The 24,917-nt window shown below is 41.3% G+C and overlaps 1 protein-coding gene across 1 annotated transcript in view; it reads left to right on the top strand.

Moving 5' to 3' along the window:
• Positions 1–24,917, top strand: part of CDK13 (cyclin dependent kinase 13) — a 120,803-nt gene that overhangs the window by 12,090 nt on the left and 83,796 nt on the right. Inside the window, exon 3 of the mRNA XM_043978662.1 lies at positions 18,784–19,395. Within this exon, the coding sequence (XP_043834597.1) occupies positions 18,784–19,395 (612 nt within the window). The remainder of the gene's footprint in view (positions 1–18,783; positions 19,396–24,917) is intronic.

Raw genomic sequence — 24,917 nt, forward strand, 5'->3', positions numbered from 1 at the left:
TGTCCCCATATCATTTATCAGTTGGAGAACAGCTCTTATTCTTGTAAATTTGACTCAATTCCCTACATATCTTGGAAATGTGGTTTCTGGCTTCCAAGAGGCAGCTTAGAATGTAGCCCCTCCTGGGTTCCCTGCTATTTTCTTGGCAGTGGGCAAAATTCTGGTGTCCCAGGACATGTTGGAGTTGTGTTAAGTCTCCAAACCCTAAGAACACTGGAACCTTCACAGGTTTCTTCTTTGGGGTCACTTGTCCCATTTTCTGGAGTCAGCTAAATTTAGTCTTTGTTAGCGCCAGGCATCTTCAGGGGAGGTGGTGTGTCCTCCCTCCTTCCCCCCAAGCACCACATTTGAAGATATGGAAGTGGAGCACCCCAGGGTGGGGGTGGGAACAGGAGAGCAGGTAGGTTTCATTTCATTTGGCGGTTTCTGTATGGACTCCTGTACAGGCAGCGCAGCATGGCGGAAAGAACGCTGGCTTCTGAACTGGAGGGTGGTCATGACTCCCAGCACTGCTGTGGTCTCTACTGGAGCCTTGTAGCTCATCTCCCCACGTCAATTCCTCTGCCACTCAGCTGTCAAGTGTATGCTTTAAAATTGTGGGTCTGACCATGTTACCTTGGCGCACATAGAGCCCCGGTGGTTTTCTTTTGCCTCTGGGGTCAAATATAACATTTTCTGGCCTTTAAATTTCTTCCTGACTTGGCCCTTTGCAGCTTTCTTACACTTTTGGACTCTGTGATTCCGCTCCAGTGACCTCTTTGCATTTCCTCACACATGACACGCTGGCATCGCCTGTGTCCTGCGGCCCAAATGCTCTTCCCCCTTCCCTCCGTCTTTGAATTTCCTTGGCTTCCTTTAAGACTCCTGCTCAAATCTCACTTTGGCTTGAGGCTTTCCCCAGTGTTTCTTTGCCCCCTCCCTTCCTTCTCACAACTGCTAGTTCCTTCCCCTTTCAGATTACTTTCTGCCCACTTTGTATATGTCTAGTGTTATACATGTACACATATGCATCTATACATACACGTACACACATACAGTCACATGTGCTGTCTCTCTCGGTAGAGTGTATACTGCTTGAGGACCGAACCCCCCCTTTGTCTTTGTATCCCCATTACTTTGTGCAGTTCCTGACACATACGAGGAGCTTAATAATGCATGTTAACTGGCTGTTATTTACTCCTTTTGTGGCTTTGGGGGCAGATCCTTTAACTGCTGTAAACTGAAGGGTTTGCGTTTGCTGTCTTGTGAGGTGCCTTTCAGTTCTAGATTCTGTACTCCTGTAAACCTTTTCCCTTAAGCCCTTGCTTAGGTATGCTGCTGCATCATTCCCTGGTAATATGCCTTAGTATCACTGTGTGCCCCCTCTACAATAAGCTTGGCTGATTTCTCATGTCAGTCCCTCTTCTGAGTTTCATGGCTTCTTAAGGAGTGAAGTTTGGAGGAGGAAGAGAGAGGCAGTGTGAACCCAGCTGGGCATTGAGGCAGGTCTTGTTTTGGGCTTTGTTTCTGATGATCCCTAGAGGGTGGCTGCTGGTTCAGTTGGAGATACCTCATTTTAGATGGGATCTGTTAGACTGATCAACTAATCTTTCAGAGTTGCCTAGTTCCTTAGAAGTATTGGATCCAGAAGCTCCTTGTTGTGCTGCTCAATTGATGGAGGTAGATGGTTAGCTAGTTGAAAACTTTCATACTCCCTGTAGGAAGCTCTTTTGAAGTTGGTGAGCAGGTAGTGGTCAAGCCAGGCTTCAGGGGACTATAACATATCCATGGATACTTTGGCAAATACCCTGATTTGCAAGTTCCTCAGTCTACTCAATTTCTCTGATCTGTTCCTTCACTCCACCTCAGCTGCACATTAATGATATACCCTGGAGTTTGCCAACACCCACAGGTATTCCATTGCCATATCCAGGAATCTTGGCATTCCTTATCCAATCATAATCTTCTAGTATGACATCTTCATTTTTTTATTGATATATTTTTTAATTCATCAGAATTTTTCTCCCAGTATACTTACTCTACCCTGCAAGAGATAATCATTTTTGAAGAAAAAAAGGACAAGTTGGAAAATAAATGAGGTGTCCCACACTTGTTAACCTTTCACCTCCACAAAGAAGTGGAGGGGGAGGGTGTCTTCTCATAACTTGCCTTCTGTGCCATGATCATTCCTTCATTGTCTTTTTAAAAAAATAAAAAAAAAATTTTTTTTGTGGGTCTATGGGGGTTAAGTGACTTGCCCAGGGTTACACAGCTAGTAAGTGTCAAGTGTCTGAGACTGGATTTGAACTCAGGTCCTCCTGAATCCAGGGCTGGTGCTTTATCCACTGCACCACCTAACTGTCCCCCATGATCATTCCTTATAAATAAATAGTGACTTTTGATTTTTATGTTTGTTACTTCCATTTCTATGGTTGTAGCCATTGTGTACTATTTTCTTGTCTCTGCTGACTACTCGACTCAGGAGCAGATCATGTAACTCTTTGCATGCTTCTTCGTTCATCATATTTATCATTTATTTCTTAAAGCGCATGAATGCTATAGTCATGTTGACACATTTTGTTTAGCTGCTTCCCAATCAATGAGCATCTGATTTTTTTTCCAGTTATTTCTTGCCAGAAAAAGTGCTGTTCTAAACATTTTGGTGTCTGTGGGCACTTTATTCTTATCAGTGTCCTCCTTGGGGTATAAAACCTGTAGTGGAATTTCTGGGTCAGAGAATATGGATATTTTAGTCACTTTGTTTGCATCATTGCACCTTTTTGTTTTGTGTATGTGTGTGCGCAGTGCAATGAGGGTCAAGTGACTTGCCCAAGGTCACACACAGCTAGTAAGTGTCAAGTGTCTGAGGCTGGATTTGAACTCAGGTCCTCCTGAATCCAGGGCTGGTGCTTTATCCACTGTGCCACCTAGCTGCCCCAAAACTATTTCTCTTTCTTTCTTTCTTTCTTTCTTTCTTTCTTTCTTTCTTTCTTTCTTTCTTTCTTTCTTTCTTTCTTTCTTTCTTTCTTTCTTTCTTTCTTTCTTTCTGTGGAGCAGTGAGGGTTAAGTGACTTGCCCAGGGTTACACAGCTAGTGTCAAGTGTCTAAGATGAGATTTGAACTCAGATCCTCCTGAATCCAGGGCCAGTGCTTTATCCCACTGCACCACCTAGCTGCCCTACATCATTGCAAGTTGCTTTACAAAATGATTGTACTGATTCTCAGCTTCACCAACCATGTAATAGTGTGCCTATCTTCCCACAGCCCATTCAACATTGTCTCTTCTCATCTTTTGCAGTTTTCTGGGTGAGGCAAAATCTAATTGTTTTGATGTTTGTTTTTTTTTCCTCTTGTTAGTGACTTGGAGCATTTTTTCATTCAGTTACGAAATAGTTTGGAATTCTTTTGGGAACCGTTTGTTTACATCCATTGACAATTTATTAAGGGATGCTATTATTACATCTTTCCCTCTGCTTTATGAACCATGCCGTCACCCCTGCACTGAGTACACTTTCTTCCATTCCTTTTCTTCACTCCTTGGTGAAATAGTTCAGATTTACACTTGAGTCCCTTTCATCCTATTCATCATGTCTTGTTAAGCCCAAACCTAAGATTATACCAACCATATACTACTTTTGCTCCTGTGCTGAGTCCACTACAAATTTATCTCATAATTTCAAGTGGGCTCTCAATGTATCAAGTCATTCCTTTTCAATTTCACTAATTGATTCACTGTCCTGTTCAGTACAGTGGCTGTCCCAAAACTTTTTGTTCTTCCTCAAACTTTACAGGGCATCCCTCCCTTCACCCTCTCTGTTGAGAAACTTTTCTTATTTTTCATTGAAAAAAAAATGATTGAGGTCATTTACTAAGAACTCTCTCTTCTCCCCTTCTCATCTCACGTTATTATGTCTCCTGTGAAGAGGTGGACCTTCGTGCCAAGGCAAACTCTTCTTATATGCCGAATCAAACCCATTTTCTCCAGCAGATTCATCCTCTTTATCACAGGTACTCTCTCACTAATCTTCAGTCTTTCTTTATCTACAAACTGCTTCCCTCCTGCCACTCCCCCCCATGTTTCTGTCATCCTTAAAAAAGCACTATCTTGATCCAACCACCCCTACTACTTATATCTTTCTTCCTTTTCTTGGTCAAACTCCTTGAGAAAGCTATTGACAGTCAGTGTATCTATTCACTTTCTTCTTTTTTTTTTCAGCAACATTTATTTTATTTTCCAATTACATGTAAGGTAGTTTTCAACATTCATTTTCATAAGATTTAGAGTTCCAAATTTTTCTCTCTCCCTCCCTCCCTTTCCTCCCCCCTCCACAAGATCGCAATCAGGTTATATATGTACAGTCCACAAGTGTTCTTTTTATCAGTTCTTTCTATAGGGGTGCATAGTAAGCTTCCTCATTAGTTCCTTGGGATCGCCTTGGATCATTGCACTGCTGAGAGTAGCTAAGTCATTCACAATTACTCATTGAACAATACGTTGTCACTATGCACAATGTCCTCCCAACTCTGCTCACTTCACTATACATCAATGTTCATTAGTCTTTCAAGGTTTTTCGGGGATCATCCTGTTTGTCATTTCCTGTAGCACAAGACCATTCCACTACAATCATATAGCACAGCCTTTTCCATCATTCCTCAATTGATGGACATTCCCTTGATTCTCAATTCTTAGCCTTCACCAAGTGTTGCTATAAATATTTTTTGTACAATTTCCCCCGCTTTTCTCTTTTTCATGATGACTATTGTTAACTGTTTCCCTTCCATCCTATTCCCTTACCCATGATATTTATTCTATTATTCATCTTCTTTCATCCTATCACTCTTCAAAAGGGATTTGCCTCTGTCTGTCCCCTCCCCCACTCTGCCCTTCCTTCTTTTGCCCCTCTCTCTTTATCCCCTTCTCCTATTTTCCTGAAGGGTTAGAGAGATTACTCCACCCAATTGAGTATGTACATTATTCCCTCCTTGAGCCAATTCTAATGAGGTCTTTGAGCCAGTTCTGATGAGTGTTAGGCTCATTTGCTGCCCAGATTAAACAGATTACTACACCCAGTTGGGTGTGTCTGTTAGTCCCTCCTTGAGGCAGCTCTGATGAGTATAAAATTCATTTACTGTCCTGCTTCTCTCCCATCTCTTCCCCTACTCCATAAGCCTTTTCCTGTTACTTTCATGTAGGATTTCACTTCTGCCCTTCCCTCTCCCCCAGTGAATTCCCTTCACCCCTCAATTTAACCCTAAAGATGTCATCACCTAGCTAAGTGACACAGTGGACAAAGCATCACCCCTAGACCCAGGGGGATCCCAGCCAAAACCTGGCCTCAGACACAAGACAGTTGCCCACTGTACAAACCCAGGTATGTCCCCCAGCTCCAATTTTTTCATGGTTCTCTAGGGTCTTGTATTTGAAAGTCAAATTTGCCATTCAGTTCAGGTCTTTTCATCACAAATACCTGAAAGTCTTCTTTTTCATTAAAGTCCCATTTTTTTTCTGCTGAAAGATTATGGTGAGTTTTGCTGGGTAGGTGATTCTTGGTTGTAATCCCATTTCCTTTGCCCTCTGGAATATCATATTCCATGCCCTCTGGTCCTTTAATGTAGAAGCTGCTAGATCTTGTGCTATCCTGACTGGGGCTCCACAGTACTTGAATTCTTTCTTTTTGGCAGCTTGCAATATTTTTTCCTTGACCTGGGAGCTCTGGAATTTGGCTATAATATTCCTAGGAGTTTTCCTTTTGGGATCTCTTTCTGGAGGTGATCGGTGGATTCTTTCAATTTCTATTTTAGCTGCTTCTTCTAGAATTTCAGGGCAATTTTCCCTGAGAATATCTTGGAAGATGATGTCTAAGCTCTTTCCTTGATCATGGTTTTCAGGTAGACCAATAATTTTCAAATGATCTCTCCTGGACCTATTTTCCAGGTCAGCAGTTTTTCCCAGAAGATATTTCACATTGCCCTCTATTTTTTTATTCATTTGGATTTGCTTTATTGTGTCTTGGTTTCTCATAAAGTCAATGGCTTCCATTTGTTCAATCCTAATTCTTAGGCAATTATTTTCATCAGAGAGCTTTTGTGCCTCCTTTTCCATTTGGCCAATTTGACTTTTCAAGCTGTTGACTTTTTTCTCATGTCTTTCCTGCATCCCCCTCATTTCTCTTTCCATTTTTTCCTCTACCTCTCTAACTTTATCTTCAAAGTCTTTTTTGAGCACCTCTATGTCCTGAGACCAATTCGTATTTTTCTTGGAAGCTTTAGTTATGGGGGCCCTGATGTTGACATCTTCCTCTGAGGGTGCCCCTTGGTCTTCCTTGTTACTGAAGAAACTTTCTATGGTCCTCCCCTTTCTCTGTCGGCTCATCTTGCCTTTCTTTTACTTGACTTTTAGCTCCTTAAAGTGGGGCACTGTTTCCAGGCTGCAGTATCCCAAGCTTAAGACGTCCCAGGTGGTATGATTTAAGGAGAATCAGGTTCTTCACTTGCCTGGCCTGTTCCCTGGTCCTTAGAAGACCCCAGACCAACTTGCCAATCAACCAGCTTTGTGTGTTGTGGTTGTTAGCTCTGATGAGCCTGTGCCCCTTCCCCACCTGGGCCACTTCTACTCAAGCCTACCACCTGGTTCTCAGTAGGGGTGTAAAGTCCAAGTTCTGCCTTAGCACCAGCAGAGACCCCTGTAGTCTCCCCCCTGCCCAGGGCTCAGCCCACTTACCAGACTGTGAGCTTAGTTCCAGACAACATTGGTGCTTCAGCTGATTCAGAGGCTCTGGGGGTCTCCTTCTCTGGTGAGGACTTCCTGAGACTGGATCTGTGTCAGGGTGATTGTGGTGTTGGGCCCGACTCCTGTATCAGCACAGCAGCTCCCTCCTTCTGACCTTCCAAGCCGTTCTTGGTTAGAAGATGATTTCAGCACATTCTTCTGTGAGTTTTGCTTCCTCTCACTTTCTTCTTAATCCTCTGCAGTCTGGCTTCTGACCTCATCATTCAGCTGAAGTCACTCACTTCAAAGTTATCAGTGACCTCCTAGTCGCCAAATGTAATGGTCTTTCTCTTCATCCTTTACTTGACTGTGGACTTGGACACTATCACTACCTCTTCTCTAAGTTTTCAGGACACTGCTCCTAGTTTTCTTCCTTCCTGTCTGATTGCATCTCCTCGGTGTCTTTTGCCAGATCTTCTTCTAGGCCCACTAATGTCCACTAATGGTGGGTGCCCCCTTAGGCTCAGTTGTTGGCCATCTTCTCTTCTCCCTCTATGTATCTATCTTGCTTAGTGATCTCATCAACTTAAAGATTCGGTCGCCATCTCTAGGCAGATGATTTTCAGACAGATTTACCCATATGTAACCTCTCTCCTGAACTCCAGTCTCCAATGATTGGACGTCTGGTAGTATTGATCAGTGCTGTACTTATCTTTTCCCCAAAGCTCTCCCTTCATCTTAATTTCCTTAACACTCCTCCCAGTCACCCCAGCTTGCGACTTGGGTTTCATCTTTTACTCCTCATCCACATTCTCCACACATAATCTAACCTGTTGCTAAGTCTTGTCTTTTCTGCCTCCGCAGTGGTTTACGTATGTCCTGTTTTTCTCTACTCACACTTGCCCTCTGGTGCAGTCATCACCTCATGCCAGGACTCCTGCAGTCACTGCCTGTTTGGTCTCTTGGCCTCAAGTCTCTCCCCATTCTAGTCCGCCCTCTACTCAGCTATCAAAGTGACCTTCCTAACGTGCAGGCTTGACTGTGTCACCTCTGTTGCTCCCACAGTCAATATAAAATCCTGGCAGTTAAGGATGCTGGACTGTGCTCATGAGAGCAGCAAGACTAGCTATGTAGATTGGAGATCCTTGTCTATATTGAAGACAAAATGAGCCCTTGGGAGATGATAAAATTACTGAGAGAAGGGAAAGAAAAAGGTGCAATACACTGGAGATTCACAGTGAGCCCTGAGAGGGAGCTCCAGACACACCGTGCCTTGAGGCGGATGATCCAAGATGTCCAGCTCATAAAGGGACGAGATTTTGACTCACATTATACTCAGACTATATTGGCATATTCTGGCCTGTACATTGACTCACCCTTTTATTACAACCCATCCCAACCCTGTTGGCTAAGGAACTTGGTGACCACCTTGCTGACTTGGGTCTTCATAAAACCAGGGTACCCTTGGTTCCTTTACAGCTTTGTCATGGGGTAGAAACTCCTGTGTGCTACACACAGTCTGTACCCCCAAATCCTGTGAGAATGATTGAAAAACAAGTGCCGACTTTGATCTGGATCCTTGTGGGTCTGAGTTGGGTAAGAGTTATGGGGCACTTGGCCTGTGTTCTCTTTTCAGTAGCACTGGGCATCTCCTGGCCCTCGCTGCATAATCCAGCCATTGTTTGGGACTCCTTGAAGGTCACCTGTTCCTAGCACTGCTGGGCATGTTGCCTGGAACTGTACCATTTCCTTTGTCTATCAGTACTATTAAGATGCGTTTAATGTAGTTCAGTCAGCGAAGGACACTGCATGTATCACCCCATGAGCTGTTCATTTGTATGAACCACCTTGGTGCCTCAGTCCTAGCTAGCTGGATCTTCTAGTTGACCAGGACAGACATGGCAGTCCTACAGAGTTCTTGGAAAAGGATAAAAAATCCATCTCTATCATAGAACTAGTATTATTTATTAAAACAAAATTGGTAATCCCCTATAGAACTGGTCCCCCCAGCTTTGATACCTAAACTTGATAAACCAGTCGGCAGGAGATGGATATGGACCATATGGGACCCCTATGGGGGTACAACTTAAAATAACTTTTTGTTTTATTTTCATTGTTTATAAATTTTATTTTGGAAGCATCTTGAAAGTTCTTCCATAATAAAAGCATTTTGGAGAAAGAAAATGAGAGTAGACTCATTCCAAATTTTTTCAATCTTGAGTACCAAAATAATTTCTTAAATGATAAAAAAAAAGTCTGCTGTAGCCTAATGAAAATTAGCAAATCAGATTGTCAGGGTACAGCAGGAATAGAAATTTTGTTTTATTTTGTTTTTGTAGTAGTAATAGAAAATTAACAACAGTCCATTAAGAACTATTTTGCTAAGACAAAGAGGGAAAGAACCTAATCAAAATCTGGAAGCCAAAGAGGAAGGTGGGTTTGCCCATCTATTATTGGAGAATGGCTAAGAAAATTATGGTATATGGCACCATAAGAAATGATGGAATTGATGGTTTTAGTCAAATCTGGATATATCTGTATGAAGTAAAATATGAAGAACCAGAACAATTTTTGCAGTATTAAGATTATAAAGAAAATAACTTTGAAGGACACTGAACACCAGAGGACTGATAATGAAGAAAGCCTACCCACCTCTAAAAGAACTTTTAAAAGAAGGAATAAAGACTAGAAAACAATTTTCCAGACCAGGTTTTTGTGGAGGGGGGGGGCAGGGCAATGAGGGTTAAGTAACTTGCCCAGGGTCACGCAGCTAGTAAGTGTCAAGTGTCTGAGGCAGGATTTGAACTCAGGTCCTCCTGAATCCAGGGCCAGTGTTCTATCCACTGTGGCACCTAGCTGCCCCCAGACCAGGTATATTTTTATGTGACTATTCATATAGGCTAGTGTACTTGTAGTATTAAGAGTTTTATAGATGACTAAATTTCTTTTTTTCTTTTTTTCTTTTTTTTAAGTTTAAATTTTATTTTTCTTTTTAGTTCCACATTCTCTTCCTTCTTCCACTCATAGAGAAAGCAAAAACCATGATACACACACACACACACACACACACACACACACACACACACACACACACACTCATGCCAAACATTTCCGCATTTTCTATGTTGGAGAGGGAGGAACATAAGAAAAAGGAAGGAAAAAAGATGTTTTAATCTGCACTCTGAGTCCATCAATTCTCAATCTGAAAGCAGATAGCATTTTATATCATGAGTTCTTTGGAACTGTGATGGATCTTGTATTGATCAGAATATTTAAGTCTTTTATAATTGATTGTCATTAAAATATTGTTATTACTGTGTAGAATGTTCTGCTTCTGCTCACTTCACTTTGCATCAGCTCATTACAGATCTTCTCTGGTTTTTGTGAATCTCTGCTTCTAGCTGACTAAATAAATCTTAAAAGTGCTTCAGAACTATGTAGGTGGTACATTTTCATAGTCACTTTTATTATTGGAATCTTCCTGAGTTTGCCAAATTGATCTGAGCTGTATTTGAGTTAAGCCATGCAACCTTTCCTTGATTAAACTGATGATCTAATTCTTCCACAGAGCTCCCTGGGCAGTAGATGCATACCACTGTGCATACCATCTCCTGTATTCAAATAGGATGCCCTGTAGGGGCACATTTCACCTTTATCCTGCTTCTTCTGTTCAAATCTTAGAATACTATGATGCTGGATTTTGAGCCGGAAGGCAATTTGGGTTCATTAAGTCCAGCCAAAATGAGGAAACTGAGTGGTAGAGAGCCTGTGATTCTCTCCTGTACTCACTATTAATCTCCACTGTCTTTTGGTGAACTGCAACTTTAATCCTTTGGACATGAGTATTCCATAACTTTCATTCACGGTGTTACCACAAAAACACTGATATTGCTATTATAAGTCTTTGTTTCATGGAAAATCTCAAGGGCATTAAAACCAGTCCTCAGTTTTCCAGTGGCAGTTCAACTAGCTCTCCTCCTAATTAGTTCTGAGCCCACCTCATTGGCCATCTGCAGTGTCTGCCCAGGATATCTTGTTCTGATGGATGAGCTCTGCTGGTGACCCAACTGCTGATGACAATCTGGACAGCAGGCAGTCTTGGGCCCCCTTGGTTTTTCATGTGTTGATAGTTGTGTCATATGCTTGAATAATTATGGATCTCATTTTCAGATGCTTTGCAGCATTTAAGGGATTAATGGATTCAGCACAGTGTTACCTGCAAACATAAATGTCAGGAGGACCATATGATTTGAACTCATTTCTTGGTCTTTTCTATGACAGTAGCAAACATCATGGAGTTGCATAATCTGTTTTAAGCCTCAATTGATAGTAATAATCAGAAGATCAAAAACTCTGTTACATCTTTCAATGACTCCAGTATGATTTTAACATATGCATGGGGCAAAAAGCTACCAAGAGAGCCTGGTCTTACTATGCACAAACACACCTTATGCATTTTCACCTCCATTCATGATTCAAAATATTTATCTGGTCTGAACTAAGGTTCTTCTGTTGTCATTGTAACCACTCTGGTGATCAAGAGAGGAGAGACTTGAACCAAGGAGAACAATTAGGAGGCTGTTGCTGCATGCAGTGCAGGTGAGAGGAAATGAAGGGGTAGTGTAGTGGTGGCTGTGTGGGTAGAATTAAAGGGATGGGGTTGTGGAGATAGAAACAGCAAGGTTTGGGAACCTATCATTGGATTTGTTGGCTGAAGGAGAGGGAAGAGTTTGGGATGACACCAAGGTGATAAAACCAGGTGACTGGAAGATGATGGTGCCATTGACAGCTGTAGGGGAAGTTAAAAGAAAAGGGAGGTTTGGGGAGAAACAAATTTTGAGTTCTATTTTAGACATAAGTCTGACATTCTAATGGGACATCCGTTTTGAACTTTTAGGCTGTTGATGTGAAATTGGAACTCGGGAAAGAGAAGGGCAGGAGATTTGTGGAGGTAATAATTGAACAATCCATGGGAGTTGAACCAAAAAGTAGATCCACTTTAATGTATGATTACCTAGCAAAGGAGGCTGAGCTAGTAGGATCATAACCAAGGGAGAGCAGTGTCAATAAAACCCAGAGAAAAGAGACTATCTAGGGAGAGCCTGGTCATCAGTGTAAGAAGTTGCAGATCAAGATGAAGAGGAGAATGTGAAAATGACCATGAATCTGGTGATTAAGAGATCGATCATTGCTGACCTTAGAGAGAGCTCCTCTTTCGTCTCTTTGATAATTCATTCCTGATATAAATTCAGCCTGGTTATAGTATGTGGTTTTTGTGATATGTGGCTATTACCTCTTTCCCAGTATTTTATTGAATTTTTTTGCATCAGTATTCATTAGAGAAATTAGTCTTTAGTTTTCTTTCTGTTTTGAACTCTTGCTGGTTTAGGTATCAAGACCATATATGTGTCATAGAAGGAATCTGTTTTTTTCAGATAATTTATGTAATATTGGAATTAATTGTTCCTTAAATATTTAGTTGAATTTGCTTCTAAATCCATCTGGTTCTGCGATTTTTTTCCTTTCGGAGTTCAATTAAGTTCAATCTAAGATAGGGTTGTTTAAGTAGTCTATTTTCTTTAATAAATAAAACTAAGAACTAGTTTAAAAATAAAATAGATAAGAAAAACAGATTAACAGTATCAAAAATGGAAAAAATAATTAATAACTAACGAGGAATAAAAATCATTAAGAACTATTTTGCCTGTGTCAAGAAAACCAATAATCTAAGTGAAAGGAATGTTTTAAAAAATATAAATTGCTCTGATTAATAAGAAAGGAAAAGCATTATGATTTACTGTTTCCTTCTGTAACACATTTAACTTTTCAATTAAGAATATAAATGCTGTTTTATTTGGTACATTCAGTATTGTTATTAATTCATGGTACCTTTTAGCAAAATGTGGTTTCCCTGTTTATCTCTTTTAATTAGGTCTCTTTGCATTTGGTTTGTCTGAGGTAATGACTGCCATGCTTGCCTTTTTTTTTTTTTTTAACTTCAGCTGAAGTGTAATAGATTCTGCTCAGTGCCCTTATTTTAACCCTGTGTACTTCTTGTAAGGAGCATATCATTTTGGATTCTGATTTCTAATCCATTTTGCTATCCTCTTAGCTTTTATAGGTGAGCTCATGCCATTCACATTCACAGTTAGGCTGTTGTATAGTTCCTTCTGTATTCTCTTATGCTTTTCCTTCCCATTTCTTTGTCCCCTCTTAAAGAGTCTTATTTTGCTTCTGACTAATGCCTTCATTAATGTACCCTCCCTCTTACCTGCCCCATCTTCCCTTAACCCCTTTCTCTTCCATTTCCCTGTTGGATAAGAAGAATTTCTATACCCAACTGTAGGTGTATGTGTATTCTTCCATCTTATGATGTACCAAGTACTGTGCTAAGTGCTTTATAATTATTAGCTCATTTTATTCTCACAATAACCTTGGAAGATAGGTGCCATTATCATTCTCTTCTTATAGATGTGGAAACTGAGATAAAGAGAGGGCAAATGACTTGCCCAGGGTCCTACAGCTAGTCAGTGGCTGAGGCAGGATTTGAACTCAGGCCTTCTTGACCTCCAGGCTGACACCCTCTCCTCTGTGCCATCTAGCTAAGATCTTTTAAATCTTGTGTGATCCTGATTGTGTCTCCTTAATACTTGACACCCCCCACCCCCCTTCTTTCTGGTTGCATGAAGTGTTTTCTCCTTAACCTAAGAGCTCTGCATTTTAGCTATAATCTTTCTGGAAATTTTTATTCTGGCATTCCTTTCAGGAGGTACCTGGTGGATCTTTTTAAGTTTTACCCTCTGATTCTCAGACATCTTGGCAGTTTTCATTTATGATTTTGTAAAATAAAATGTCTAGGTATGTTTGTTATTGTTGTTCATGGCTTTTAAGTAATTTAATGATTTTTAAATTATGTTTTAAATTAAAATGTTCTATTCGCGTTTGAAGGATGCAAGATAAAGGTTTGTCTGATTTCCAAGTCAGTTATTTTTACTGAGGTATTTCCAAACTTTTGACTTTGTTTTATTTATTTTTTGATGTCTCATGGTTTCATTAGTTTCTCTCTGACCAATTCTAATTTTCAAGAAGTTATGTTTTAGTAGGGGAGCTAGGTGGCACAGTGGAAAAATGCTAGACTGGAATCAGGAAGACTTTTCTTTGTGAGTTTGAATCTGGCTTCAGATACTAGCAGTGTGACCCTGGGCAAATCATTTAACCCTTTTTGCTTCAGTTTCCTCATCTGTCAGATGAGCTAGAGAAAGAAAAATGGCAAACTACTCCAGTATCTTTGCCAAGAAGACCCCAAATGGGGTCATAAAGAGTTGGACATGACTGAAAAATGACTGAACAAATACTTCATTGAGGTTTTGTTCCTCATTTTCCAAGCTGCTAAATTCTCTTTTCATATTTTCCCTTGTTCTTGATTCTTTTCCCATTTTTTGGTCTACTTCTCCCAGTGGGTTTTAAAAATCATTTTAAGCTGTATTTTATACTTTTCCTTTAACTCTTGAAATTCTTGTTGGACTTGTGTTGCAGCTACATTTTTCTTGGAAGCTTTGGGTGTAGACATTTTCAAGTCCATGTATTCTTTCATCTCTTCTGTGTTTGTGTCTTGAGATTTCCTATTACTGTCTTGCTCTTTATGATAGGATTCTTTTGTTTTTTTCTTTGTTTATCCTTCCTGCCTGCTTCTTGACTTGAGACTGAATTCTGGGTGCTCTGGGGGCTGGCAGGGATAGAGGATATCTGGTTTGAATTTGTGTCCTTTTATATCATTCTTCTGCTTCCTAAGCTCTTTCTGGGGCCTGCAAACTTTCAGTGCTCTCAGAGTAGTGTGGTCTGGGGAGAGGTGTGTTTACGTCTCTCTTGTCTGAGTCCTGCAAGTTCCTGACCCAGGTCTGAGTCTTTGGCTTGTTCTTTTTGGAGGGGTCAATGACCTGTGACTGGACTTGGTCACTGGCAGCCCCTGGGAGTCACTGAAAGTTCTGCAGCTTCCTAAAGACCGAACTGCTGGCTCCTTTTGGTCTATTTTTCCTCCCCTGGTGATAGCTACAGGTTTCCCCACTGGGCTAAGGGCCAGAATGGGCTTGAATGCTGCCCATAACTACATTGTAGGAACTTGTTCTTTGCTCAGTTTGCTGCTAGGGCCTTGGCTTGCCAGCATGCCTTTCTGCATCTGGTCTGTGACCTGGAACTGGGTGGTGGGTGATAGACCTCACAGATGGCCCTGGTTTCTGCAGCTAGCACTAATTAAGAGGCCCCTTGGGGATCTGTTCTTTCTCAACCTTCTTTCTGCCCCTGCACACTGAGAGAGCTTCACATCTCTGGCCAGTGCCTTCGCCCATGTCTGTACCTACTTTGTCTTCCTGAGGTGCCCTGGGCTGCCCACAAGACTCACTTCAATTTTTCCTTGGCTTTTCTGATCAGGATTCAGTCTGCTACTAGCTCTAGCTCTTCTAGAGCTAGCCTTACTAGCATTGGGGTGCCTTTTCAGTGCACCTAAGTGATTTTGTTGGACTTGCTCATCATACAGCATTTTCCAAGTAGTTTTTTTTTTTTTTTTAAAGAAGGTAGTGTTATTTCAGTGTCAGGTATAAATGAGTTTTCAAATTCTTCATTTTTAAAATTAGAAACACATGCTCCATGAGACTGTGTCTTAATGAAAATATTCCTGAGAAGAAAAACACAAAATACCCCTGTATCTTTAGAAATACGACATGAATCTTTAATGCATTATCTTGAAGGTTTTTACTGTTAAGGTTCAAATATTTGTGAGATGTCTGATTTTTTTCCCCCCAGTTCATTACTTCATTTGATCTCGGCATCTCTAACATGTAACATAAATATAATCTATGTCATGAAAGAAAAATTATTTCAAAGATTCTTTTAAAATTACTTGAAGCATTGACATGTTTTCAGTTTGATCTATGTAAGTATTGAAAATTTAGTACTGAGCAATCTTAATTCTTGTGAAGTCAAGTGGTTTTTTTTAATCAATAAATTTAAAAACTGAATGTACCAAAAAATACTTAGAGGAGAGGCTTAACTTTCTTAGTCTCCTTCTGGAGACAGTTGATTATTTCCAATTTATCCTGTATATAGTTTCTACATAGTTGTTTGCCTGTTGTCTCTTCCATTTGATTGTTACCTCCCTGAGAGTAGAGGCTTTCACCTTTCTTTTTTCTTTTGGAGAGGCAATGAGGGTTAAGTGACTTGCCCAGGGTCACACAGCTAGTGTCAAGTGTCTGAGGCTGGATTTGAACTCAGGTCCTCCTGAATCCAGGGCCGGTGCTTTATCCACTGCGCCACCTAGCTGTCCTCTCCCATATAACTTTAATACATTTTTGAAAAATTGCCACAATTAAGTGAGTACTGACTGAGTCAGTTGTGGAGCATGTGGTCTCATTGATGATTCTCAGGTTGCAGATTGCAGCCCACCTGAACCATCTCAGACTCTGTGACTAGTAATTGGACATCTAGAACTTCTTGGGGGGGGTGGCATTCTGCTAGTGGCAGGGACTGGTTGGGCCACCCAGCCTTGGAAGCTTTCTTCCAGTCTTAAGAATATTAACCATGGCGGGGGTGGGGAGGGAGAGGGGGGGGAATCAAACAAAAATTATATAAGTAAAAGTTTAATTTGGTTCCTTTTTATTTTTAAGGAGGAAATCTAAAGCATTCCATTCTTCTATTTGAAAAAATCATCGAGAAGCTTAATCTTTTACTCTTTCCTGTCCACACCACTCCTCGATATTTCCCTTTTAGTGTCAGTGGCACCCTCTGCTTTCCAGGCCCCTAAGTGTTCAGCCATAGCTTCTTATTCTGCATCACCCTAAAAAATAAATCTGTTGCCAAATCTTGTTACTAGTCATTTTGTATAAGAAAACTAGAATAAAAGAGAAAAAGGAAGAAAAAAAAAGAAAAACAGCATGCTTCAGTCTGTGTTTAATCATTATCAGTTCTTTCTTTGGAGGTAGACAGCATGTTTCATCATTAGTCCTTTGGGATTGTCTTGGATCATTGTATTGCTGAGAAGAGTTAAGTCATTCACAGTTCTTCAAACAATATTGCTGTCTCTGCAGTGTTCTTTTGGTTCTGCTCACTTCACTCTACATCAGTTCATGTAAGTCTTTCCAGGCCTTCCTGAAATCATCTTGCTTGTCATTTCTTATAGCATAATAATATTCCATCATCAACATAAAGCACAGCTTGTTTAGTCATTTTCCAGTTCCTTTGATTTCCAGTTCTTAGCCACCACAAAAAGAGATGCTATAAATATTTGACAAATACAAAAAGCAAAAAGTCACGCAGAAATAGTCTTAAAACAAGGATATCATTGTGATCCTTTTATGTCAATGTTACATTTGCATGACCTTGTGCATAAATGGGAATATCAGCTCTTAGTACTTGCTGCATGAAAGCCATTATATCAAAAGGATAGGAGAACAACTGTTTTACCAGTCTGTTGTTTTGATAAAGGCAGAATTTTATTTATTTATTTTTTGGGGGGCAGGGCAATGGGGGTTAAGTAACTTGCCCAGGGTCACAGAGCTAGTAAGTGTCAAGTGTCTGAGGTCAGAGTTGTTGAACTCAGGTCCTCCTGAATCCAGAACTGGTGCTTTATCCATCATGCCGCCTAGCTGCCCTAGCCAGAAATATTTCTAATGTATTATTACCTCATAAATTTGGATTAGATGGTTTAGTTATTGACTTTGCTTTCTAGTGATAGTTTCCATATCAGTCGTTTTCTTCAAAAGTCTATTTGTCTGTTATAGATTTATCTTTAAAGAAAGAGGCAGTTTTGCTATAGATCAAAAGTTGGTGTTCCTTGTTCTTCTGTCTCTTACTATTTATGTGATAAAGAGTAAGTCATTTAATTTCCCTGAACCTCAGGTTTTTTACCTGTAGAACAGGACTTGATATTTGACCTGCCTACCTTATGGGGTTGCTTGAGCATAAAATGAGTTAATGTCTGTGGTTGTGCTAACAAGTCAAAAGTGGTATTCTACCAAATGAAGCATTTTCTTAGTTTCAGACCCTGGACAAGGGACTGGAGTTCCAATTCTGGCTATGCCATTACTTTTATAACGTTGGGCAAATCACTTTTGCCCCTGATACCTCAGTTTCTGCATCTCTGCTGTTTGTATAATAATACCTGCCTTACTACCTCCCAGGGTTTTGTGAGGATAAGAGAAATAATGGTTGTTAAAATAGTTTGAAATGCTGAAAGCACTTAACAGATGTAAGTTGCTATTAATGACTTTCTATTAATTCTTTTATTAAATGCTTAAGTATTCTTGGGGCAGCTAGGTGGCTCAGTGGATAGAGCACCGGCCCTGGAGTCAGGAGTACCTGAGTTCAAATCCGGCCTTAGACACTTAACACTTACTAGCTGTGTGACCCTGGGCAAGTCACTTAACCCCAATTGCCTCACCAAAAAAAAACAACAACAAAAAAAACCAAAAACTGCAATTTAAATGCTTAAGTATTCTTAATGCTTAAGATATTAATAGAATGGTCATTTGGTAAGAATCAAACTGCTCTGCTCTGTGTGCTGTTGGGTCAGGGTAGGTGCTGCCCAGACAGAGCCTTTGGTCTCTCCACCAGGAGAATCCATACTTAACAGCTGTTACTGAATTCCATCACCACCATACCCTTGTCTTGCCTGTATTTCCTGAGCTAGTAGTCTTGTCTTATGTCCCTTTCCCCTTTTATGTTTATTCCTCTCAGAGACTCCCTCTACCTCTATCATGGGCGACCTTGGGAAGATTGGCAATTTATTTCTATGACTTGCCTAATTTTGAGTCAATAATTATACTTTCTATTGGTGTTTCTATGGTTCTTTTTGTTTTCACGTATCTTATGGTTTTTGTTGTTGTTGAAGAGCTAAAAGCTTTCTGGAAGGGCAGTCGAATTTAAGGTCACTGTTGTAACCTCACAGGTAGAAGCCTCCGGTTTCATAATAATCCTAAATTAAGTCAGTAAACCGTGTTTCAGGGTACAGTTGGGAAGTAAAGAGTAGAACATCACCCTGCGGGGCCCCCCCCCCGCCCCCCCATGAACATTTGCTAACACTGTCTTTACTATTTTTTAAGCAGACGATCTGCCAAGTCAAGAAGCAGAAGCCCTTACTCATCTAGGCATTCGAGGTCCCGCAGCAGACATAGATTATCTAGGTCCCGGAGTCGCCATTCTAGCATTTCTCCTAGCACTCTGACTTTGAAAAGTAGCCTGGCTGCTGAGTTGAACAAGAACAAGAAAGCCAGAGCCGCGGAAGCAGCCAAAGCTCACGCCAAAGCGTCCAACACCTCGACGCCGACCAAAGTGGGGAGCACAGACCCTGCAGGCGCCGGCGCACCTCAGGCCAACCACGTGAAGGATCTGAAGAAGCTCAAGGCCGAACACACGCCTTCTCCCACCGGTGGCGGGACTCTGAAAAATGACAAGGCAAAAGCAAAGCCCCCTCTGCCGGGAGCAAAGGTGGAAAATAATTTGATTGTAGACAAAGCCACCAAGAAAGGTGTGGTGGTGGGCAAAGAGAGTCAGCCGACTGCAGTGAAAGAGGAGCCGGCCGTACTGAAGGAGAAAAGCAAACCTCGCACCCCGAGCTTGGGCACCAAGGAGAAGGAGCACCATGGGCCGCTGGTGACCTCCACTTTGCCACCTTTGCCTTTTCCTCCCCTGCTGCCTGAAGACAAAGATGCCGACAGGTGAGTTCTGAGACTTGGTATTCTCTGAAAAGAAAAAGGGATGTTCTGGGGGAAAGACCAAGCAAAAAGCAAGTTGCTGCTAACAGACTCAAAGGAATCAAATTGTTTTTTTACTGTCTACATTTGGAAAACAAATTAGTTACTGCAGAATCAAAGAACAAAAAGGAATGTCAGCTAGAAAACTACCACCCAAATCTTTAAGGGCTGGAGTTTTGTGAAGTTCAGTGTCATCCCCGCCCTGCTGCTTGGGCCCTGCCAAAGAGTCTCAGAAATGGCAGCTTGCAGGCCCGGGCCTTTGGACCTCAGATTGGGGTTCTGGTGGTAGGCGCCTGGGGACGTTTTGTTGGAGAACTTCACTCTCCTCCGAGGGTGGGAGCTGGTGCCCAAAAGGTCCTCAGATGTTCCTGTCTCCATCAGTTTATGGCCCTTCCTGAGGCTAAGCCTCCATGGGTCTTGTGAATCTTTCCTGCGTTATATGCCAAGTTCATGATGCTGGGGACCATCCTAGCACTTACCCTGACCAGTTGTGTAAAGTATTTGGCAAAAGCACCACAAAACTGTTGGCTGTTAGAATGCATTATGACTGATAATCATCACATAAACTTCAGAGAAGCTTTCATTGTTTGTATATGATAGAAGCTTTTTTCCTCATTTGTTCTGCATTATTATGAATATTCAGTAAGTTATAGGAGAATGGCTCAGGCTCAGTTGAAACTTGAGAGTGAATTGAAAGATGAGTTAGTGTGTTTTCAAGGGATCTTTGAGTGCACACGTGTTTCCGGTGTGGAATCTTAAGGGCTTTGCTTCCAAGAAGCAGGCAGGCCATTTGTGGGCTTTCTTGGGTCCTTTATTTAAATGGTTTCCTTGTCTGTTTGTTTGTTTGGTTTATGTGAGAAGCAGCTAGAACTTTGTGGTTCTGTTCCTGTGACTTTATATCCTGCTGAGCGGCCCCCCCCCCCCCAGTCTGATCTCTTTTTTGCATAATCTGAGAGCAGGTTACAAAAAGCAGAGCAAAGCGCTGCCTCGTGAATGATGTGCTTAGTAAGTCTTCATACTAGTCTCCCTTTCTGAGTCCAGATTATTTCTTCATGCTAGCCCTCCCTTCCCCAGTCTGTTTCTGCCTCTCCGTCTCCAGCCCTTTTTTGTTTTTCACAAATAGACGAGATCCTTTAGGGGCGCAGATAGGAAGATTGTATGCCATTAGTGAATATGCTTTGAACCAGAGATTGCTTTACATTATTCAGTAATTGGTTAATTTCGAGTGCCATCAATTGTCAGGCTTCATACTCTGAAGATTTTTCTTCTTTTTTTTTAGCCGAGTTACTAAATTATTAAGTTTTTATTTGGTATAACTAGAATGATAACTATTTTTATCTTTTATTTGGTTACCCCATTTTTTCTACTTTGTTTTGGGGAAGCTAATGACAGGTGAATTAAACCCCAATTTCCTCCCCGCCACACACATGTATGCACATACCTCCACATGCATGTGCTGCACCCATGTGCATGCACATGCATTAATGACTAAAGTAACGGATTCATCAGTTTAAAGCTAGAAGAGACTTTAGGGGTGGAGTAGTCTGGTCTTCCTCCTTTAAAGAAGAGACAACTATGGCATAGATGAATCACACCACCTCAGATACCACTGATAATGAAGAATCATATTTTGAAATAATCACTAAGGTTAGGCCTGAATTACAATATTTTCCAATTAAATAACATTTATGACCGTCAAGTTTTGGGAACATGATGGAAATATAATGGACAAATCATTGGACTGGAATTTAGTGTCTTCATCTCTTCTTCGCTTTCTGGGCCTTAGTAAGTCACTTGTCTTCTTAGCCTAGACAACCTCACCTGTAAAATGGGACTATTCCTCCTACCTGACACAGGATCATTTGAGGAGCCAGCGAGATAATGGGTGGGTTCTGGTCTTTCCTTGGAGTTATAAATGCTGCCTTGGAGAAACAGGGAGGGGACTGCTTCAGGCTGACTTTTTTTTTTCCATTAAAAATAGTTTTATTGATGCCTTTTGCTTTTTATATCAGTCATTTTCTCTCTCTCTCTCTCTCTCTCTCTCTCTCTCTCTCTCTCTCTCTCTGTCTCTCTCTCTCTCTCTCTCTGTGGGGCAATGAGGATTAAGTGACTTGCCCAGGGTAACAGAGCTAGTAAGTGTCAAGTGTCTGAGGTTGCATTTGAACTCAGGTCCTCTTGAATCCAGGGCTGGTGTTTTATCCACTGTGCCACCTAGCTGTCCCCCATAGCATTACTTTTTTTTATTATTATTTTTTTGGTGAGGTAATTGGGGTTAAGTGACTTGCTCAGGGTCACACAGCTAGTAAGTGTCAAGTGTCTGAGGCCGCATTTGAACTCAGGTACTCCTGAATCCAGGGCCGGTGCTTTATCCACTGCGTCACCTAGCCACCCCCAGCCCCATAGCTCTTTTTTTTTTTTTTTTTTTGGTGTGAGGCAATTGGGGTTAAGTGACTTGCCCAGGGTCACACAGCTAGCAAGTGTTAAGTGTCTGAGGCCGGATTTGAACTCAGGTCCTCCTGAATCCAGGGCTGGTGCTCTATCCACTGCGCCACCTAGCTGCCCCTCCCATAGCATTTTAATAAATGTTTTCTTATGCCTCAGAAGTGGTGCTTTGACCAATTTTTCCATGACCGAAAATATTTATTTTCCTTAAAAGGATTCCCCAGCCCCAGCCCCAGGCCAAATCTGCTTTGGATTGATTATCTGTGTGGTGGGAGTTGGTGGTATCATCAGAAATGGAGAAATCCCGTCTCGTGACAGCTTGGGCTTTTTTCTTATCACCCTTTCAGTGAGGAACATGTATTTGTTCTCTGGTTACAGGCAAAGCTGCACAGACCCAGGTTCCTCCATGTCTGTTCCGTGAGGATGCACTTGAAATGGATTTGTAATCGAGCACTTTTTTATTTCTTTCAGCATACACTTGAACACATTGAAATGTTTTTGTTGTGTAGACATTTTAAGCTGCTTCCAATTTTAGTCGGTTTCAAACCTCTTTTTTCATAACCAGTTAGAGTCTTATACTGACATAAAGGGATTCTGTAAATGAAGGAAGCTGAAATAATTTTTAGCCAAAGAATGAAAAAAAAAAACAATTATTAAGTGGGGAGCGAATAAATTGAACATTTCTGTAGCACCTGCTATGTATTAGGCACCGTGCTAAGTGCTGTACAAATGGTATCTCATTTGATCCTCATAGGGACTCTAGGAAGTAGATACTATTATCCTCATTGTATAGATGAGGAAACTGAGGGAGTCAGAGGTTGTGACTTATCCAAGGTCACATGGCTAGCAAGTTTCTGAGGCCAGATTTGAATCCAGGTCTTCCTGATTCCAGTTTTGCTGCTCTATGCCGTGTGCCACTATTTGTGCCTACTTCCTGTGCTACACACTGTGCTAATAAGTGCTGGGGCTACAGCTAGAAAAGCTAAGATAGCCCTGCTTTCCAGCTCATTTTCTAGGAGGAGGAGATAGCACAGAATAGAAATTTCAGCTTGAAGTAAATCACATGGAGAGTCTTTATGATCCTTAGAATGAGCGACCAAGCAGATGGTGAGGTCTCTTCATTGGTGTCATTTCTACTGATGAAACCATATTTGTTTCTGACATTGAACCATCTGATAGTGCTAAGGACTTTGGTGAGAAGAACTTGGTTGTAGCTGCGATTGTTGAGAAGGCAGAGGCTGCAGCTCCTGGGTGAATTGGGGGTGGTCTCCATCTGGGTTTTGGGGGAAAGTGGCAGTCAGGGTGTTAGGAGCGGTTTGACTCATTTGGAACGGGCCACTCTCCTCCTGTCCCTCCTTAGGGTGCCTTGCTACTACTGCAGCTTGGTGGACTTCCCTGGGGGATGGTAGTGGGTTGAAATGCCATTTATTATTGTTGTACAAAAGATGGAGGGATGTGAACCAAATGGTAGTATAGAATTAGCCAGATTTAGAACTAGTCAGCAGAGATTGTACTAATGGATTGTTCTCTATCAGCTTGGATTGCGATACCAAGAGAGGAGTATCCCAGGAATCCTTACTTGGCCTTGTGCTCTTGAGCTGGCTGTATTTAGGTCTGGATAAAGAAATGGATGGCACACTTGTCAAATTGGCAGATGGCAACAGAGCTAGGCGTGATTGAGTGATTGAGTTAGGATCCAAAAAGGTCATCTTGAAAAAATGGGATTGTTGGACACAGTTTGATGAGATGAGATTTATGAAGAGTTGAGTCTAAAATCTCCTACTTGGGCCCTAAAAATCACTTGTACAGATACAAGATGGGCAAGGCACAAGTGACTGACCAGGTCGTGCTTTGGGTTTTAATGGACTCCAAAGCCAATGTTAATTAATAGTGTGATGTTGTAGTCAAATAAGTCGTCCCCCCCATAGATGTGTGCATGCGCGTGCGCGCACACACGTAGTCTGAGGGTGTGTTAAGGATGACCCAGTGTCCAGCACCTGCTCTAATGACATCTGGAGTGTTGTGCTCAGTTCTGGGCATCACTTTTTAGAAAGGATATTGAACAGGTGAGGTGGGAGACCCAGACTGTGAAGGGCCTTGATTGAGGTCATTCCATATGAGGAGTATTTGAAGGAACTGCTGCTCTTTAGCCTGGAACACACGACTCAGGACGAGAGGGGCTGCTCGCAGTTTGGACACGCGCTTGTGTAGAAGTAGGGTTAGATTCATTCTGCTTAGCCTCAGAGAGCTAGGAACAGAGGCCTTGGAGCCGAGCCTTGTGCTGGCCATGTGCTGGGCTGGACTAGGAACTCTTATTCAGTTCTGAATTGGACTCATTTGCCTCTGAAAGTCCTTCCAGCATAGAAATTCAATAATTCTATGAGCATGTTTGAGAAAGTGTTCACTCTTGCAGAAACTGAATGTTTTGGATAACATATTGCTATGGGGAAGGTGTGATTTCTTTACTGCTGAGTCTAAAAACATTCTCCCCCCCCCCCCAATTTATTATTTATTTTTGGCAGTGATTTTTAAAAAAAAAAATGAGTTCCAAATTCTCTCCCTCCAGTCTTTCTCCCACCCATTGAGAAGGCAGGCAATAGTTGTATTAATTATAGATGTGAAGGTCATGCAAGATATATTTCTGGAAACATTCTTCATACTATTTCTGAGCATGGCTTCATCTAGAATAGACAATTGTAACTGTTTTTTAGGATCCTCCATAAGATTGATAATTTGATTCCCTTTCTGAAAATTCTCTAACACATTTGATTTGACTTTCAGACAAATTTAAGAACTTTTAGCTTGCTGAAGCTTGGATTACACAATGAAATCCCGCGGGAGGAGGTAGTATCTGCTAGGAAGAGATGTTGCATATTAATTAGCACATCGAGACTGAGAAATGAAAACAATGCCCCGTCACATATTGAGGTATCAGTGATAACCTGAGAAATGTTCTTACTGCTTCAAAAACCACTTTGTCAGTTAGTAAGAGTTCCATGAACAAAACACATTAATTTAAAAATTAATGACTTTTATCTTGTTTG

This window comes from Dromiciops gliroides, chromosome 1 (assembly GCF_019393635.1).
Source record: "Dromiciops gliroides isolate mDroGli1 chromosome 1, mDroGli1.pri, whole genome shotgun sequence".
NCBI classification, from domain to species: domain Eukaryota; kingdom Metazoa; phylum Chordata; class Mammalia; order Microbiotheria; family Microbiotheriidae; genus Dromiciops; species Dromiciops gliroides.